This window comes from Myxocyprinus asiaticus, chromosome 22 (assembly GCF_019703515.2).
Source record: "Myxocyprinus asiaticus isolate MX2 ecotype Aquarium Trade chromosome 22, UBuf_Myxa_2, whole genome shotgun sequence".
Lineage (NCBI taxonomy): Eukaryota > Metazoa > Chordata > Actinopteri > Cypriniformes > Catostomidae > Myxocyprinus > Myxocyprinus asiaticus.
The window spans coordinates 4,877,501-4,893,894 of NC_059365.1; the positions used below are offsets into that span (position 1 = coordinate 4,877,501).

General features: G+C 37.5%; 1 protein-coding gene across 2 annotated transcripts in view; it reads right to left on the reverse strand.

Moving 5' to 3' along the window:
* The window catches only part of LOC127412795 (iron-sulfur clusters transporter ABCB7, mitochondrial-like), a 48,599-nt gene that overhangs the window by 7,838 nt on the left and 24,367 nt on the right, over positions 1–16,394 (reverse strand). For both annotated transcript variants that reach the window (XM_051649439.1, XM_051649440.1), the window contains exons 9-15: positions 8,420–8,594; positions 8,055–8,212; positions 6,705–6,868; positions 5,572–5,701; positions 4,874–5,045; positions 2,427–2,530; positions 1,439–1,546 (exon numbers count right to left, since the gene is read on the reverse strand). In XM_051649439.1, the coding sequence (XP_051505399.1) occupies positions 1,439–1,546; positions 2,427–2,530; positions 4,874–5,045; positions 5,572–5,701; positions 6,705–6,868; positions 8,055–8,212; positions 8,420–8,594 (1,011 nt within the window). The remainder of the gene's footprint in view (positions 1–1,438; positions 1,547–2,426; positions 2,531–4,873; positions 5,046–5,571; positions 5,702–6,704; positions 6,869–8,054; positions 8,213–8,419; positions 8,595–16,394) is intronic.

Here is a 16,394-nt window from a genome sequence, read left to right on the forward strand (position 1 = left end):
AATGTTTTTGTAATATAATATACTTTTGTAATAAAAAAATCCTAACAATTTCTTAAAGAGCACCTATTATGGTTTTTCAAATATTACCTTTCATGTAGTGTGTTATATAGCTGTTTGTGAATGTAAAAAAGTCTGCAAAGTTTCAAAAATCAAAGTGGACAAATGGAGTTACTGACTCCCAAAAGAAAGAACCGATTCTGAACACCTGAAACGAGTCGTTAGTAATTCCAGACTTACTTCCTGTTCTAACCTACATAATTTGGTAACAAAAAACCCACCTCTGGTCTGTTTACATGTACAGCCAGTGCACGCTGTTAGCCTGTTAGCCTCTGCTAACCGGCTAACTCACGTTATTGTCAAACTACATATAAACTTACCACTGAGAATCGTCCTGTTCTCATCGTGCTTGCGATGGTGGTTCGGGTTGATCTTCCAATGTATCACTATAGGACTCGGGCTCAAATTGGTAAGGTAAAACAGACATTTTTTCAGAAGGAGCTGAAACTCGGATATGGTAGTGGGCGTTTCCTTTCTGACCCGCGCTGTAAGCGGTAGACCAATCACAACAGACAGGGACATCTGACCAATCAGAGCAGAGTAGGCTCTCTGACAGGAGGAGTTTAGAATGAATCCTTTAGAACGGATCATTGAACGAGTCATTTTTGACACTGGGAAAAAAAGGTATTGCTACAATTTAAATTATGAGCAAAATGCTGCAAACAGAACACAGTTCACCTATGATATATCATTTTCAACAGTGGGAATCATCTTTTCCCCTAAATGCACTGATACTGATCCAAAGATATTTAAGAGGTACAATGGTGTACGTCATTGACACAGCTCATCCACACCCATTTCAAGGGCAACTCATAAAGCTTCGGCCAATGTTTCACAAGGTCCTTTTCACCAATAGACCTACCTCCCATCAGCTAAACAATGTACAAGGCCACATGGACAGTGACAGCAACGAGAACACAGTCTTCTTCACATTGGAATAAAAAAAGAAATGGACGAGAAGTTCAAACGATATACAAATGCTTTCATCTGCAGTGTGAACTCCATACAAATCAGAAACTACACTGAGCACACCAACTGTTTCCATATTATACTGCAATCGTAGAAGCACAACGACACGAAGAATGGTTTGTATTGTGTTAATCACACGGAAATTCTTGCAACTAATGTCAAAACATTCATGCAAATGTTGTGCCTATGCTCCCCCAAGAACAACTGAAGCAAACGATCGAATTGTATCAGCCCTGACCCTAACAAAATGTATTGGAATGGAAGACACGCGTCAACAGAAGACGCACAAGTGCACATTTTTCATTTTTGGATGAACTGTCCCTTTAAGAAAAGATGAGAATTTTGCATAAGGTTCTTAAATGTGATTTGTGGATGTTTCACCACCTGTCACACACTTTCAGTTCGAGCTTACCTGATTTAGTACAATAATCTCATCTGCATCCACGATGGTGGACAGCCGGTGAGCGATAAAGACAGATGTTCTGTCCTTCACCATCTGCTTCATGGAACTCAGAATATTCTAGAAAGAAAATAAGCATAACATCATGTCGTGTTTGAAGTGCTGTCTCCTTTTTATCCTTATTCTGTGAATGAGTCTCCTGTTTTTCAGATGTTTCATTAAGAACTCAAAACAGCAACGTTCCCCTGCAATAACAAGCACTGATATGATTGAAAGGATTTATATGAAGACCTTCTGACACAATATATGACATTAAAACACTGATGAAAGCCAACACAGCGAATATTTCCTTGACTGTAGGTATAAAGCCCCGTCCACAAGAAAATAAAAAGACTTACACTGCATTTGAAATGTGCTGAGATAATATGAACATAAAAACCAGCAGCTGAACCAAATATGTCATAACTTTTTCGATCTGGTAAGCTTTAATCTGCTTGGCTGACTTCTATGAGTCAAGGTGCACCTGGAAAGCTCCTGGAAGTCATGTTTACAAGGAACTGTTGATACGGTTATCACATTTGAGGAAGAACTAATAAACGGATTTGCCAAAGTTTGTTGGGTTAGTGGCATCAAATCTTTGATTTAGCAATTAAACTAGATATCCACGAGTAAAACCATATATATGCTGCTTTCTTTATGTTAATGTCTGTGAAATAATCAGTACTTAATACATTTGAATGGACAGAGATTCTGATTACAAAGGCGAAACATATTTTCCACTAATTTCCTGTTTTCTCTGTATTAAAAGTCACGGGTATCATTGTGTTTAGGTAAACAAGGTTTCAGCATAAAAACAAGATCTATGGTTGGTCATGTTACACGTCAGTCAGACAATCTCTTCCTGTCCAAGTGGACTATTCTTGGTCAGAATAAGATACAAAGTGGACCACATTTAAAGCCAATAGTCAAAAGTCTGGCAACACGAGACTAAGGCTCTCACTTCCTCGGTGATGGAGTCCAGTGAAGACGTGGCCTCGTCATAAAGCAAAATGGGAGGATTCTTTAGGATCGCCCGTGCAATGGCCACACGCTGCTTCTCTCCACCTGTCACGAGAAAAACATTCGGCACATCAGTACCCACCATAAAAGAAATAAATCTATTCTTCTAGAGCAGAACTTCCAAGATGACACAAGATGAATTGTTTGTAATAAATTATATTAAAATAACAAAACTTTTTCTTTCTTTTTTTTTTTTCAATTTTTCAAACTTCGTTTTCTCATAGGCTGCGCAGCGTGCAACCTTGTGCAGCTGTTGTTTTATTGACGGACATACAGTTCTTAAAGGGACAGGAATCACATATTATTTTTATGTAATCTCATCTTGGTTTGCATTTTCTGGTGCTTTCTCTTTTATTTATCCTGTTTATCCTATTCGAATTTAATATTTTCTTTGTGTTTATATCGGCCTTTATTTAAAATAGAAATAAATTCCACTAGGAGGCGTCATCACATTTTAGGGGTCTGCCAATTCTGGCCTGATATTTTTTTGGAATGCCATTAGCTGCTTTTCCACCACTGGGCCGAACGGTTATGAGCAGTTCCAGTAGCATTTCCACTTGAGCACGGTTTTGGCACGGCATGATTACAAACCGTTCTCGGCATGGATTTCTCTGCATGGTCAGCTAACAGTGCTCAACTGTTCTGGTGGAATGGCTCGTCAATTTGCTAACGGCAAGGTAATTCATTTGTTTTTAGGTACCATATTTTCCGGAATCTAAGTCGCATTTTTTTCACCATCTGAAAGGTCCTGCGACTTATAGTCCGAAGCGACTTATATACATGATCAGTCACAATAGAAGCGTTTTAAAGTTGCCAATTCAGAATATTTTGCCTTTACGGAGCGTGTTTGACATTTGAGCATCTGAAGGGAAGTCGGGCGGCTTCTCCCGGGTCCTAGTGCCTGCTCCATGCAATCTCTGTCAGTGCAGCTTATACAAAGATGTGACTTATTTTTTATTTTTTTTCTCTAAACAACGCGATTTTGACCCAGTTCGACTTCTAGTCAGGTGTGACTATTTCTGGAAAATACAATTAATAAACTGTAATTAAAAGAAAAGTGCATGTTCGTTGTATCTTCATGATTTTATTATGATGGTTTAAAGCTAAAATAAGTAACTTTTTTGGTGTTAAAATATTTTTCCCATGCAGGGAAAACTAAGTAAGCCATTCATAGATCGATTTTCTTAAACTGTAAACACTGTGTCTGTGGCATTATGAAAATTCCTCTGTTTGTTGAAGAAATGAAGATCTGCAGACAGCTTAAAGGAACAGTAAGTAATACCGTTGTGTACGATAAATTCATCAGCCTCCTTCGGGAACGCGCAGACCTCTTTTTTTAGCCATATAAGTACACATTACTGTGCTTTTCAGCCGCAGACAGCATCTCTGTCTTCGAATGCTAGCGACAGCATTTTGTTCTCTGTAGTTCATCAATCTTATTTGAAGTAGTCATTGAGTAGTTGAATGTCGTTGAGTCTCGAGCAACTGCATACATGTAAACATTTGCCAAAAAATTTAAAACATCACCAACATTGTGTCCGGTGGCATGCAAAACCCCTCAGCAAATGATGGTAAACCTTTCGCCTTTTACTCTGTTTACCTTTTTATGACATGGGACATGTCTTTGCTGTGCTTTAGTAGAGTAAAAACCAGAGGAAAAGGCAGAATATGCAATCATCCTCCATGTTTACCTCGCACGCCGTCACCAACTGACATATTCGTTAAATACATTCAAGCACCACAGTGGAAAAAGAAACCGCACCATGCCAAATGTACCGGTTCGGCAACGAGATGGTGGATGAGATCCGTTCGTCCTGATGGTGGAAAAGCGGCTATTGTCTAGCCTACTGTTATTGGCCACATTACTGGCAATAACTTCTCTGATTGGTCATGACATATTTAACATTTGTTAGCATTGCATTCTTGATTTTTAAATGCCTGGTGACAAGGTCACAATACCGAAATGTTGTTATAATACTGATTGTTTTTGCAAGCTATGATAGTGTGCAGGATTTTTCCTTTTTAATGCAAAGTCTATTCATTTATTGAACGTAATGGAACTAAAATTTAACCAAATATTTGAATGTACTGACCCTCCTAATTTGGTTGGCGGCTCTACAATAAGACCATAAAACTCTGAATGTGTCCCAGTGGACGATTCAGCTTTCAGGAGGAGGTAAAGTTATTAGCTAATAACTCTTGCTGCCACAAAGAAAAATGTAGTCTCTCTATTGACATTTACAATGACATTTCAATGCCTTGCAGAATTTTATTTAATTCCAAGACTTCCCAGGCCAGGAAACCACAATTGTAAAATTTCTTGATATTTCGAGGTTTTCCATTATTTCCTGTTCAGTACTAAGAGTGAAACAGTGGATGGTATAGTACCTGAGAGCTTCAGACCTCGTTCTCCAACCTGTGTTTCATACCCATGAGGCATTTTCAGAATGGCATCATGGATTCCAGCAAGTCTGGCCACTTGGTACACTTCCTCCGCTGTGGCATTGATGTTGCCATATTGCAGATTGTAAAATATGGTATTGTGGAAAAGCACAGCATCCTGAAATTAAGTCAATTATCCATTTAATTTCTCGCAAAATGCTTTTTAAACTTGCATGCTTTATTATCACAAGGTGTCATGAATTGTATTTTTGTATAGCCTTAAATTAACTGTGACCACTGTTCCCATGGTACCTCACTGCTGGTTAACAACAGAGAGATGTATTAAGAAATAATAATAAAAATACATTTGTACATATTCTGAAGAAAATGTTAGTGGTGCTTGCCTGTACACCAGCCAATACTACAATGTTAGGATGTTCTGAGTGGTTGCTTTCCGGCCCAAGTCAAAAGAGCCACCCAAAGTGTTTATGATATTTGAGTTTCCATATATGACTCGGGTACCTCCTCTAATGCAAGTCTATCCATTTTAGCATCCGCCAGGTGAAAATGAATTGTTAATCGCAATACCAATGTAAACACTACTGGTAAACAAGAGAACTGCTGCAATACACAGTTTACATTTTGCTCAGAGAAGTACAAGCAGAAAGGTCAAAAAAGAATTAGAGTTAAGATCAAACTCTCACCTGTGGTACGACACCCAAAGCTTTCCTCAAACTCTCCAAACCAACATCACGAATGTTCTGGCCAGCGATGTAGATGTTGCCTTGCTGTGGCTCGTAGAAACGAAAGAGCAATCTGACAATTGTGCTCTTCCTAGAAACACATTAAAAGGATAGTTCATCCAAAAATGAAAGTTCTCTCATCATTTACTCACCCTCATGCCATCCCAGATGTGTTTGATTTCTTTCTTTTGCAGAACACAAAGGAAGATTTTTAGAAGAATATCTCAGCTCTGTAGGTCCATACAGTGCAAGTGAATGGTGGCCAGAAATTTGAAGGTCCAAAAATCAGATAAAAGCAGCATAAAAGTAATCCATATGACTCCAGTGGTTAAATCAATGTCTTAAGAAGCGATGTGATAATTTCACAGATCTGTTTCTCACCCACACCTATCATATCACTTCTGAAGACCTGGATTAAACCACTTATGGGTAATGCTGCCTTTATGTGATTTTTGGAGCTTCAAAGGTCTGGTCAGCATTCACTTGCATTGTATGGACCTTCAGAGCTGAGATATTCTTTTAAAAACCTTCATCTGTGTTCTGCAGAAGAAAGAAAGTCATACACATCTGGGATGGCATTAGGGTGAGACTTTTTAAACAAATGGGCAGTGCAATGTCGATTGTCATTACATTTATTTCACGTGAGGTTTCAAATTTTTGCAAACCTGTTACTACAATATGGGTCATGTCTGATTGCATTATATAAATACTAATGTGTGATTACAATTCACACAAGTAATAAAGTACAATTAATTGAATATCAATTAAACAGAAAAAATTACATTACTGCATTTAACATACTGATTTTAGTTATTGGTTACAAATCAGAATGTCGAGACTTCTGATGTGGCACAGGCTAAAATCACCATTTTAACACATTTGATGCATTTAAAACTAGCTACTTTTCATGCTATGTCATGCATTTTATAATTGATAGTCACTTTCATTCCAAAGAAAATGCTATTTGTGCCTTAATTGCTTTAAAAGTAATGGGACTCCAATGTGTACACTATTCATGGTATTTTAAATACCAAAATCATAAGTTCTGTGATACAACACAAACTTAACAAATCTAACTTTCAATGAGCTCTTACCCAGATCCACTGCCACCAACAATAGCCACCTTTTTCCCAGCAGGGACTTCAAATGAAACCCCGTTAAGCACCTTTTGTCCCTCCAAATACTCAAAATACACATCTTCAAACCTGATGGTGGCTTCCTGGGGTCTAACAAGCAATGAAGGGGCCATGTCTTTCTCCTTAAAGACACAAAGATAAAAACAACAGATTTATTAGTGGGGGGAAAAAAAAGTGTAATTTTGTGTAAAATTGTGTAATTTCTGCACCACTATCATCACCAAACAAAATTGCAAGACTAAGACTAATGATGTTGTCAAACTTGTTTTCTGAACACTTCTTTATCTTTCATTGGTCAAACAAACAGATAGTCCCTTCCCAAACTCACACCATTGGTTGAGCCAAGGTTTCGGGCTGGTTGGGATGCATAAATAAACAGAGCTGTTCTAGTAAATCAACCTATGAATGGCTTTTTTTTTTTTTTTTTTACATGAAATTACACAATTGAAAACTCTCATCCATGCTGATTTCCCAAGAATTGTTCTTGCACAAGGCCACAGAGCAGAGAAAATCAACTTTTTCTTTTCTCAAACATGTTTCAACAATAACAGATTGTAATTGCTTCAGTAAAACAATGGCACTCTGTACGTTTACACCAATTCTGCACCCAGACACATTATTTGAGAAATTAAATTAGGGTCTTGCAATAATGGCTTGATGGGCAGTGCTGTCATGCAGAGTGCCACGGTGAAAAGCATTACTGATCGCTGCGAACAATCGGACAGATTTTATTCACGTTAATTACAGGCTGCATACAAAATTAGCCAAACCAAGAATGAGATTCATCAACTTCCAATGCATTTCATCCCCTCCCTGACTGACACTATGAAAGACAGGAAATACTCAATCTTTTTGGAATTAAAACAAATACTACGACAAATTACATGCTTTAATGCTTCCATTTGTACTATTCAAATCCAAAAAGAAAAAGAGGAAGCTCGTGCATTTTAAAAAGAAAATAATATGAATGCATTTACAGAGCATTTCTTTTCATCTTAAAGCCAATGTCATTTTTCAATAATAAAATACTTTTCTCCCAGTTTAATATGCAGAGACTATAATCAGTAACTTCTAGTACTGTAAGTTAGCCATTTTAACATTTGATTTGATTTTCTCGTAAACTGTAAACACTGCAGCTCTGTGGTTTAAGTGTCTCAACCAGCCAGCCCCTTTATTTTTGCGCTTTCATTCGGTGATGCTAATGGTGCAGAAATTACACACTTCAGCCTTACCATAATGCTCTATTTTATTCTACAAAAGTAAGCCTAGTAATGCAAAAAAACAGGCTGCAGTGAAAGTCTAACAGACCTTAATCTTAGTGTCCACACTAAGAAGTGTGAAGAGTGTGTTCATGTCAATGAGGGCCTGTCTGGTCTCTCTGTACACGGTGCCCAGGAAGTTGAGCGGCATAGAGAGCTGAAACAGCAGCCCATTCACCATAACTAAATCTCCCACTGTCATCGTTCCTGCAGAGAAAAAAAAAAAACAATGCAAATCAATGCAAATCTACTAATTACAAATCAAAAAGGAAATGGAAAATGCACACAGCAGTCACGTTCGGGTCTCAGGAGATTAAAATAACAGAATTCTGTTTGGCATGAAAGCCATTTTTAAAGGGAAAAAATAATAGTATGATAAGGCTAATTAGAAATGAAGATGTAACTGATTTTCACCTGCCATTATGCCTTTGCTTGCGAGCACCATAATAGCGGTGAGGCCGACGCTGAAGATGGCGCTCTGACCAAAGTTCAGCATGGCCAGAGTAGTGGTAGTCTTCAGAGACGACGATTCATACACCTTCAGAAAACCATCATACCGCTCGGCCTCATACCTCTCATTGTTGAAATACTGAAAGAGAAACAAACAGAGATCTTGAATGACTGGAACACAAAAGGACCTGTTTGAAAACAAGAAGTGCAAAGAAAGATACACATTCCACAAGTTTGATTGATATTGTATAATTGACTTGAATTGAACTGAACCAGAGATTATTTAATCCAGAGACAGAGCACTGGTATTAAAATGAAATGGAAGAAATCGGAAGAAATAGAAATGTAGAAATAGAGGTCCTGCCTTACAAGTAAAAGAGCCAATCACCTTTTTAGGTATAGACATCGCCTGTCAGTCAACTTGGAAATGCGCATTAGCTGGACCACTCTTAAAAATTATGATTTTTGGCGTGATCTGAGCTAAATAAGCACAATTTATGATTCAATTTTTGTCAATGATTTTAAATATGTTCTTTGATTGTAATCTTGACCAACCGTTTCAGAGATTTCGGTCTTTCCCCATTTAAGTAGATAGGAGCTGTATTTTTAATGCCGCTTGCACCCATACAAAACAGCTGCCTGGGAGCGTTCCATACATGGTCCCAGAGTGGACTGACTTGCCTTAAAAGGGACTTTGTCTGACCATAAGGCCCCTTACATAAAAGTTATGTGGCGGTGCCATAGCACCATAATTCAAGATGGTATCAGATGGTAATACAATCATACTTTGATAAACTACCAGTCTAAAGTTGACACACTTACCCATTCTTCATTCATGACCATTTGTACACATTTTAGAATAATAGTGATGTCATCTAAAATATGCAGTAACACAAATGGAAGTACAGAAAATGTTTTATCATTTTAAAGTCGCCACCCTTTGTGTAGATACCAGCTCTATTCATTCTTTCAAGCAACTTCTTGAGGTGCATCCTGAAATGCTTTTTAAAACAATAGGCCTATTTAAGGAGTTCTTATGTACGCTGGACACTTGTTGACAGCTTTTCTTTCAGTATCTGCTCCAAATCATCCATTTAAAATAAATGTTTACTTTTAGTCTCGTACAGAAATTCATATAGGCACAATTGATATTTTTCTACAAAACTAATTTCAAGCATTTAAGAATAAGCCTTTAGATCAAAAGGTTTTTATTATCGCAATATAAAAAATAATTTTGACTGCTAGTGTATACCAATGATTATCATATTCACATACCATGACGTTTACATGGTAACTCAAGGAATAAAAAAGTTTTTTGCAAATATCTGTCTTTTTATAACCAGTTAAAGGCCTCTGAGATGTGACACAGAGCATGTAACACAATCTTTGCCACATGAGCGTGTATTATTGATGCTTTAATCATGTATCCATATGTCACAAAGCTACTACTGCATTTCTCAACATCATCAGCTAAGAAAAGCAAATGATAATCCTTTCACAGGCTCAAATATTTGAGACAATGACAGGAGAGAAAACAGCGGCACAGAGCGCTGTATGGTTTGGAAATAGAAGTGTGCCACAATTAATTAGCTCTACAATGTGACAAAGAGGGGTGAGGAGATAAACAGCTACAGTTAGGCTCTGATTGGATGTGGATGACAGTGACAGTTTATGAAGAGTACCAGAGTTAAGGAGTGAAAAAGAGATATGATTAGAAAATGAGCCAAACAACATGCTAAACAATAACCAATGTGATTACATTTTAGCTTTTTTTTTTTTTTATTTACAAATTCCATGTATTCATCAATAAATATGATTTTTTTTAAATTACATATTTTATACTGCATATTTATTTTGTTTTGTTTACATTCATATTACATTTACATTTAGCAGATGCTTTTATCCAAAGTGACTTACAAATGAGACATACAGCAAGCAATTTGTCATACAAAGTTTAAAAACATCTGCAATATAGGACTGCCAAGTTCTCACAGTGGCTGGAGTAATAAAGATGCTAGCACAGAAGAAAAAGACAGACAAGGATTGTATTTTTTTTGTACATTAAGTGCAGGTTAGGTGCAATAGTAAGTGCAATTAGTGTGAATTGGTTAAGTGCTCGCGGAACAGATCGTAACAGCAGATAGCGTGGAGGTTGGAAGTTCATTCCACCACAGAGGAGCAGGGAAAGTGAACGATTGTGAAATAGACTTTGAGCCTCTTTGTGATGGGACCACCAGGCGTCGCTCATTCATAGACCGCAGAGAGCGAGTTGGAGCATAGACCTGAAGAAGTGAATTGAAGTAAAAGGGTGCAGTTCCATTGGCTGTCCTGAAAGCCAGAGTCAAAGCCTTGAATATGATGCGGGCAGCTACAGGTAGACAGTGGAGTGAAATCAAGAGTGGGGTGACATGACCCCTTTTTGACTGATTGAAGACCAGACGCGCTGCTGCATTGCATTGCATTGCAGTAGTCCAGTCTTGAAATGACCAGAGCTTGGACCAGGAGCTGTGTAGCATATTCAGACAGGAATGGTCTGATTTTCCTGATGTTGTAAAGCGCGAATCTGCAATATTAATGATATGGGGCCGGATACATGAAATGTTCTTTTTCTCCTTTTTCACCCAATTTGGAATTCCCAATGCGCTCTAAGTCCTCGTGGTCACGTAGTGATTCGCCTGAATCCGGGTGGCGGAGGATGAATTTCAGTTGCCTCCGCATCGGAGACCGTCAACCCGCGCATCTTATCACGTGGCTTGTTGAGCGCTTTGCCACAGAGACATAGCGCATGTGGAGGCTTCACGCCATCCACCGCGGCATCCACGCTCAACTCACCACACGCCCCACCGAGAACTAACCGCATTATAGCGACCACAAGGAGGTTAACCCATGTGTCTCTACCCTCCGTAGCAACCGGGCCAATTTTGTTGCTTAGGAGACCTGGCTGGAGTCACTCAGCACGCCCTGGGATTCGAACTAGCGAACTCCAGGGGTGGTAGCCAGCGTCTTTTACCACTGAGCTACCCAGGCCCCACTACATGAAACGTTCTTAAGAAAATTCTTCTTAACTACCATTTTCTTCTTAATTTCTACCTTAAGAATAAAAGTTAAGAACATTTTGTATTCCCAAAAAAGCTGCTTAAGAAAGTTCTTTTTTTTTTTCTTAAGAATGTTCTGAACACCATAAAGTTAGGATAAACTCACAGTTGTCTTAAATTCTAAAAGGTAAGATGTTTAATGAATTTACTGGGTTTTTCATGTTGAGTCTGGAGTCGCAATGGGTTGTTTATGTAGAAATGTGATTTTAGACCAAAACACGTTTCTGACTGTTTTGTGATAATGACATTTTTATTTTCAGCTTTCAAACCATGTAAATTTTATCACCAAATTCAAACAATATATGTTGTTTTGAAGCTTCTTAATGTGGTGACCAATCATGCTAATTCAAACAGATGCGCTGCATTTAGCGCTCTCTCTCCGCGATCTTTAGAGTTCATAGAAACAAAATAATAATAACAGAAAGCTGAGACTTTCTTTTTCACCCACATCCACATCCCTTTCGGAGTTGGGCACAGCAGAGACAGTCTCCGCCACCCTTTCCCATTTACCCGCCTCTTAATTTCCGACGTGATATTATTATCAAGCTTCCCAAGGAGAACTTTTCCTTGCAGTAATTTCCTCTTGTCTACTAAAGTTTTTGTTTCTTTTCTTTTCCGCCACATCAAATTAAAAGTTATCAAATGGTTAGCGGCAAGTAAATTCTCCTATGACCTTTAATGTCATTAACACATCTCACGCACTTTACATTCAAAACAATGATCGTGATGTGCTTGGTATTTTTTTTTTTAAAAGCTAAAAGATAAATTACGATTTATTGTTACGATTTACTAGTGTTGAAGTATTTAATATGTTGTAGGCTATTAGACAAGGCAACTCCATTAGCAGGCTGATCAGATAATGTCAAAGCCTGTCTTTTTATTCTTAAGAAAAAAATTAAGATGTTCTTAAGAAATTATTTGAGAACTTATTAATTTTTCAAGAATTGCACTTAGGGCATGCTGAGTGACTCCAGTCAGGCTTCCTAAGCAACCAATTGGCCCGGTTGCTAGGGTGGGTAGAGTCACACTGGGTTAACCTCCTCGTGGTCGCTATAATGTGGTTCTCGCTCTCGGAGGGGTGCGTGGTGAGTTGTGTGTGGATTCCAGGAAGAATAGCGTGAGCCTCCACATGCGTTATGTCTCCGCGGTAACGCGCTCAACAAGCCACATGATAAGATGCATGGATTGACTGTCTCAGACGTGGAGGCAACTGAGATTCGTCCTCCGCCACCCGGATTGAGGCGAGTCACTACGCCACCACAAGGACTTAAAGAGTGCATTGGGAATTGGGCATTCCAAAAAAAATATACCAAAAAAAAACTGCACTTAAGAAAGTTCTTAAAACTTCTTATAATTTATCCTAAGAACTTTTTATTTTTTTCTCAAGATCATTTTTGTGAATCCGGCCCATGGTTTCTTTACCGCATCGCACATATTCTTTACCAAATCCATGCAATGTGCGATTACACGTAAATGTTTATATTTTTGATCAACAACTGACTGTGAAGAACAGAGAGGATATTAAAAGAGACATTATTCAATGACAAATAGACTGCGTGGATCTCGTCTTTGGACACACATTACACGGAACAAGTCAAACCAAACTTTTACTGTCAACACACAGTGAAAGGATGCTGAACTACTTTGCCAATATACTGCTCAATCACTGGTGAGTGAAATCTGAATATTTTCCAGCCAGTGGCTAATCACAGACATTTGTAGTCACCTAGCGCAAAAATTGATCGCATACGTGACTGATTTACTTACATCGATCTTGGGATTGTTCAAATGAATCTAGATGTACTGTATCTGAAAATCGATATTCTTGCCCACCCCTACTATAAACCCAACAACCTAGCAATGCCCTTGCAACCACCCAGAACACCATAGCATTGTGACAGCAAGTTTTGTGCCAGACAAGAACAACTCACATTTTCTTCAGAAAATCTAGATGTCAATATATTATTTACTGTATAATATATCAGCACAGCTCCTGAATAGTGGTGCAGGAAACACTGGCACACAGAAAGAGAGGACACATCTCGTTAGTGTCTAACGATTGTCTCGGCACCTCACACAAAACGGACAGCTCACCAGGATGGTAATGAGTCATGACATTCAGAATATTACATTAGACACCATCAAAACTCAGCAAAGACTCATGTGCCAATTATTAAAAGAAGTGAGATGTAAGACGGATTGTTGCACTGGAGAGACAGCTGTAGAGATGAGCCTACTACTGTAAAGAAGTGTGTGTTAGAGACACAGAGACAGATATGTGTGAGCGAGTGTAACGGATTTGGAGTGGGTGGAGATCTCATTATGTATGCAAACTAGCTTAAAGTCATACTAAATCCATGTGCATTGTCACCAGAGACAGGAAATAAAGCCCTGCATAAAATACATCTGCTCTTAACAAGAACACATAACAGACTGAAGCTTAAGGGAAGAAGATATTAGGGCTGAAACAAGCTGAACACTGTTAGGTTCATCTCAAGTTTGCCATGCCCTGGTGGAAAAACCACCTTAAGCTGGTTGCTGTGTTATGGAACATGGTCGCTGGTCAACCAGCTCATGACAAGCAATCGACCAGCTTCAACTAGCTACCATGTTCCAAAACACAGCTACCAGCTTAGGATGGTTTTTCCACTAAGGTGGGCAGACTTGCCTAATTGAACAACATTATAGCAATTTAAATAATGACATTTTCCAGAAATATGGTACAGATTGGTGTCCCATCTACTTTTTTAAAGCATGAAGGCACAAATCCCATGTTCTTTGGAGTGAGAACTATTAGATATTAGGGGTGCACCGATCGATCTCGGCAGTTATTCGTCTTAAATCCATGATCGGCCGATCGTGCCAAGAATCAGGGCCGATCTTTTTTGCAGCAGGCAGGGAATCACACATACACTGCTACTCTAATGAATAAGCGCTTTCTCAGCTCTTGAAGCATGACAGAGTGGCCTTTGGAGGGTGAACTGTTGGCAATTCTAAGCATTCGCTGAATTTAAACTTACAGACATGATGTAATTCGCATGAATATGCCGTTTTGTTTTTAAACATGTTTAAGAGTTACATGTGTATGAATATTAAGTTGGCCATCTTCTAGAGTCATTACAGTAGTTATTCTGACTCGCTGCACTGTGAGCAGGAAGAGGATAAAGAGGCTGCTAATGGATATAAAATGACAAACAACAAATAAACAAATCTGAGTACACATGATGTAACATGAGTCGTGACAATCTGACGTTGTGTGAAGCGATAAGAGCTTTACTCTCTTTAACGAGCGCTCTCGGAGTCAATCAAACATGTGCACTCTCCAGGTGCTCTAAATATATCCTCAGCGCTATTCTGTGAGGATCCCAATTTAAATTAGATTAATGTTGGTCACAATAACACTAATAAAGACATAACTGTTTAACCTTCAATAACGGCACCGCATCTTCACACATTTGCTTAATAATTAGTCATTTGTGTTACAACAAGATGCCAAAGATAGTAAACAAATCACAGATATGAATGATTTATCACTGGAGCAGTTTTAGAGCTTGTAATGGATATTGTTATCTTATATTTGAAAGTATCTCTGCTGTGTGTGATGCTCTCATGGTTTTGGTTGCCAGTATGTCACAATGACCTTTTGATATTGACAACAGAACTATTAATTAATTAACTGTTTTCAATACAAATAAATGTTAGCAATTCACAACTAATGTAATTTGAATGTCATTTTGGTAACACTTAATAAAAAGGTTTCATTTCTTTAACATTAGTTAATGCATTAGGTATCATGAACAAACAATGAACAATATAGTTTTACAGCATTTATTAATCATAATGTCCGTTAATAAAAATACAGTTCATTGCTAGTTCATGCTAGTTCATAGTGCATTAACTAATAAAACTTTTGATTTTAAAAATGTAATAGTATATGCTGTAACTAACATTAAGTTCATTAGTTCATGGTAACTACAATAATGTTAATGTTAACAAATGGAACCTTTTTGTAAAGTGTTACCGTAATTTTACTGTGTGGGGCATAAACATATAACTGCAGCATATAACTTGCAAAAGTGTGGCAAAGGGCACTTTAAGAAAAAAATCTGTATCGGTATCAGCCAATCTTTGTGTTAAAAAAAAAAAAAAAAAAAAAAAAAAATCGGAGATCGTTATCGGCCTCAAATTTCTGGATCGGTGCACCACTATTAGATATGTTAAGTAAACTGTTAACAAACAGAAAATTAACACAGCAAGCATGTAAAAAAAAAAAAAGCTAGCTTTAATCAGATAAAATGTTAAACGTTCTACCATTTAACCCTGTTACAAAAAGTTATTGGAAGAACAATTATTAAATAAATATTTTTCTATTATTTCTGGGTTTATCAATAACTGCAAAACAACACTTAGTCTGCAACCCTACTTGTGACATTGTTACCGTATTGCATAATATTTTATTTTCATTTCATGTTTATTGCTAGAGAATCGTGGTTTTATACTGCATTTAGACAAATTTTCGTTTCAGGGTTGCAAAAATGGCAAACCTCATGTTAAAATATCAAATCGATAAAAAAAAATGTAATTATATGATATGCCAATTAATTAATCAAATTATTTGCAATTAATCGCTTATATCAATATTTGCAGAGAAATACAAAAAAAAAATCTATATATAATGATTAATTTATTATATTTATAATTATTTAAATATATAGTAAATATATTAAGATAATTAAAATATAATACATTATTGCAGCTTTAGAATGCAATATATTGTTCATTTCCGTATCATTGAACATAAGCTTATCATTGGTCTACAGAAAATCAATTTTGCAATTAAATTT